Source organism: Mandrillus leucophaeus, unplaced genomic scaffold, assembly GCF_000951045.1.
Source record: "Mandrillus leucophaeus isolate KB7577 unplaced genomic scaffold, Mleu.le_1.0 Scaffold426, whole genome shotgun sequence".
Classification (NCBI taxonomy): Eukaryota; Metazoa; Chordata; class Mammalia; order Primates; family Cercopithecidae; genus Mandrillus; species Mandrillus leucophaeus.
In genome coordinates this window covers 1,589,100-1,591,525 of record NW_012104543.1, presented here as the reverse complement: position 1 = coordinate 1,591,525, position 2,426 = coordinate 1,589,100, and the positions used below count along the sequence as shown (strand labels likewise).

The window sequence follows — 2,426 nt, the reverse complement described above, 5'->3', positions numbered from 1 at the left end:
TCCTGTTACCAGTTCCAGCAACCACTCGGTGCAGAGCCATGGAGGGCAGGGCTGATGAATCCTCAGTGGAAAGGCGGGGCTCTCCCTCCCCATCTTCACCTCCTGCTTCCAGAATCTCCTCTGGGAACCTTCCCACACTTGGCCCCAGCTGATGGGGATGGACGATTCTACCTGTGGGCTCAGCATTCAGGTGACACCGCAGTCCGCACGCACAACGAGCACACGGTGTTTGTGGCTGTCAAACCAGATGCTCACCCTCCCCTGCCTCTCCCACCTTTCCTCTGCCCCCACACTCACTAAGGGTAGGGTCTGGCTCTTCTCCTCCATTCTCCACAGTTATGACAGACTTGAGTTCAAATCGTAGTTCAGTCATTCCAGTCTTTCTCTTTTTATTTTCATGTTCTTGTTTGTAACAGGATCTCACTCTGTTGCCCAGGCTGGAGTGTGGTGGCACAATCATAGTTCATGGCAGTCTCAAACTCTGGGGCTCAAGCGATCCTCCCACCTTAACCTCCCGAGTAGCTGGTACTACAGGCATACACCACCATGCCCAGCTAAGTTTTTGGAGAGACGAGGTCTCCCTTTGTTGACCAGGCTGGTCTTGAACTCCCACTTCAGCCTCCCAAAGCACTGGGATCACTTGGTCCCATTTTAACCTTTCTGTACCTCAGTTTCCTCATCTGCAAAGTGGGGATAGTGCTAATATCCAGCTCACAGACAGCTGTAAGAATTAAACTGAAGAATACATGGAAACCTCTGGAGAGATCACCCATCAGAGTTAATTCCTCAGTCATGTCACTTTCAGTGCTACCTTGGGCCTCTTATCCTCCCTGGCTTCTGCCTACTTCCTTCTGCCCCTCGCTCCCACAGGACCCTGGGCAGGTCCTGAGGCTATTTCAGTCTGGGCTGCATCTGCCACAGTGAGCCTGGATTTAGGGAAAACCTTGAGGTGAAACTCAAGCAAGTGGGATGACAGCTGGGAATGAATTTTAGAAACTGTCAAGGGCCGCCCAACATGATTCCCTGCCAGGGTGGGAACTGGGAGGAAGATCCCACTCAGACTCTAAGACAGGGTCGTGGAGACACCAGCCTCCTCCAAAATCCAACTTCAAGAAAACAGGCTGTGCCCCACCGCCAGGCTGAGTGTGCTGCTGGGCGCAGAGGGTGTGGAGGGCGGCTGGGCTGCAGTCCTAGGCTTGGGGCTTGGCAAGGGCGGGGCGATCGCTCCAGGTTTTGGAATGAGCACAGGGACTTCCTTGAATGGTGCAACTGAAAATATTGCTCTGTGAAGGGGCAAGGCAGTGTCAGGCCTGGGGCTCCCTGCTCACCCAGGTCAGGCCCCAGCTCTGGTCAGCCCGACTGGGTTTACTGGGCTCACCCTGGGGTTTGAGGACGAGTTCTGGCCAAAGCTCATACATTGGCTCTCTGTGTGCCTGGAGTCAGGAGAATCTAATGGTTACAGCTCGAGTCACTGACCATTTGCTTCCCCTCCCTAAGCTTCACGTTTGCAACCTGTAAAATGGGCAGCCTGGCCTGGGAACATCCATTTCAGCAGATCCCCCAGGGAGGAGCCTGGCTCCAGCATACTGCTTAAGGCCACTGTGATTCCACGACCCCAGTCTCACGGCAGGGTGGCTTTTCCTTCCTTCCTTCAGCACTGGGGAGAGCATGAGTCAACTGTCCAGGGGGCGGACACACAGGGCCGAGCCCGTGTCACCCAGGCCTGCCTGCACCTTCCAGCCCTGGCCACCTCTGTGCCAGCCCCCCAACCCAGGCCAAGGCCTTCCTTACCACAGACCCTCCTGCCCGCAGACCAAAAACAGTCTCCAAAACAAATCCATGCTAATGAGCTGCTGCAGGGCCGGGCTGCACATCTGCTCAGCAGAAGTTCCACTGCAGACCTCACCAACAACCCTGCCCGCTCCGGCAGCCTCCGACCCTTGGGGTTGTGGGTCGGGGGAAGCAGCTAAACTCAGCCTGAAATTTCACTTTAAAATAATGAGGCCATATCGCTGGCCGATGCAGAACACCTACTCCCGTGTCCACCCCTCCAAAACACGGGCCCGGGAGAGAGGTCCAGTTTGCAGGGGTGGGTGGAGAGGGGTGAGGGTCACCGAGGAGACGCTGCAGCCTCGCCTTTTCTTTGGCCCCAACTCAAGGCAAACCACGCCCAAGCAGTCCCAGCATCTGGGGGAGTCTAGGGAGGCCCCATTCCGCAGTAACAAAGGGTAAGGGGCTCCTTGTTGACAAATTGCTTCCCGGCCAGCGCCCGGTCTTTGGCCTCCAGCCCTGACCTCTGTTTTCCTGGGGTGCCCCTAGTTACAGGCTGGTGGCGTCCAGCTAGGGGAGCCAGGGCCTCCGAAAGCCTGGAAGTATGGCCTTCTCCCTTGATGCCCGCCAACCCCCGGCCACGCCAAGGCGGGCGG

General features: G+C 56.8%; 1 protein-coding gene across 7 annotated transcripts in view; it reads right to left on the bottom strand.

Annotated features, from left to right (window-relative positions):
* The window catches only part of LOC105548905 (neuroblastoma suppressor of tumorigenicity 1), an 18,487-nt gene that overhangs the window by 11,050 nt on the left and 5,011 nt on the right, over positions 1 to 2,426 (bottom strand). The window contains exon 1 of one of the 7 annotated variants that reach the window (XM_011993142.1): positions 2,295 to 2,420. The exons of 4 other annotated variants lie outside the window; for them this stretch is intronic. Coding sequence is in view for 1 of the 3 variants with exons in the window: in XM_011993141.1 (XP_011848531.1) it covers positions 1,792 to 1,874 (83 nt within the window). In the remaining 2 variants the exon portion in view is untranslated. Of the gene's footprint in view, positions 1 to 171; positions 233 to 1,791; positions 2,060 to 2,294; positions 2,421 to 2,426 lie in introns of those variants that run through there. 2 more of the 7 variants (XM_011993141.1, XM_011993143.1) reach the window with 2 other exon arrangements.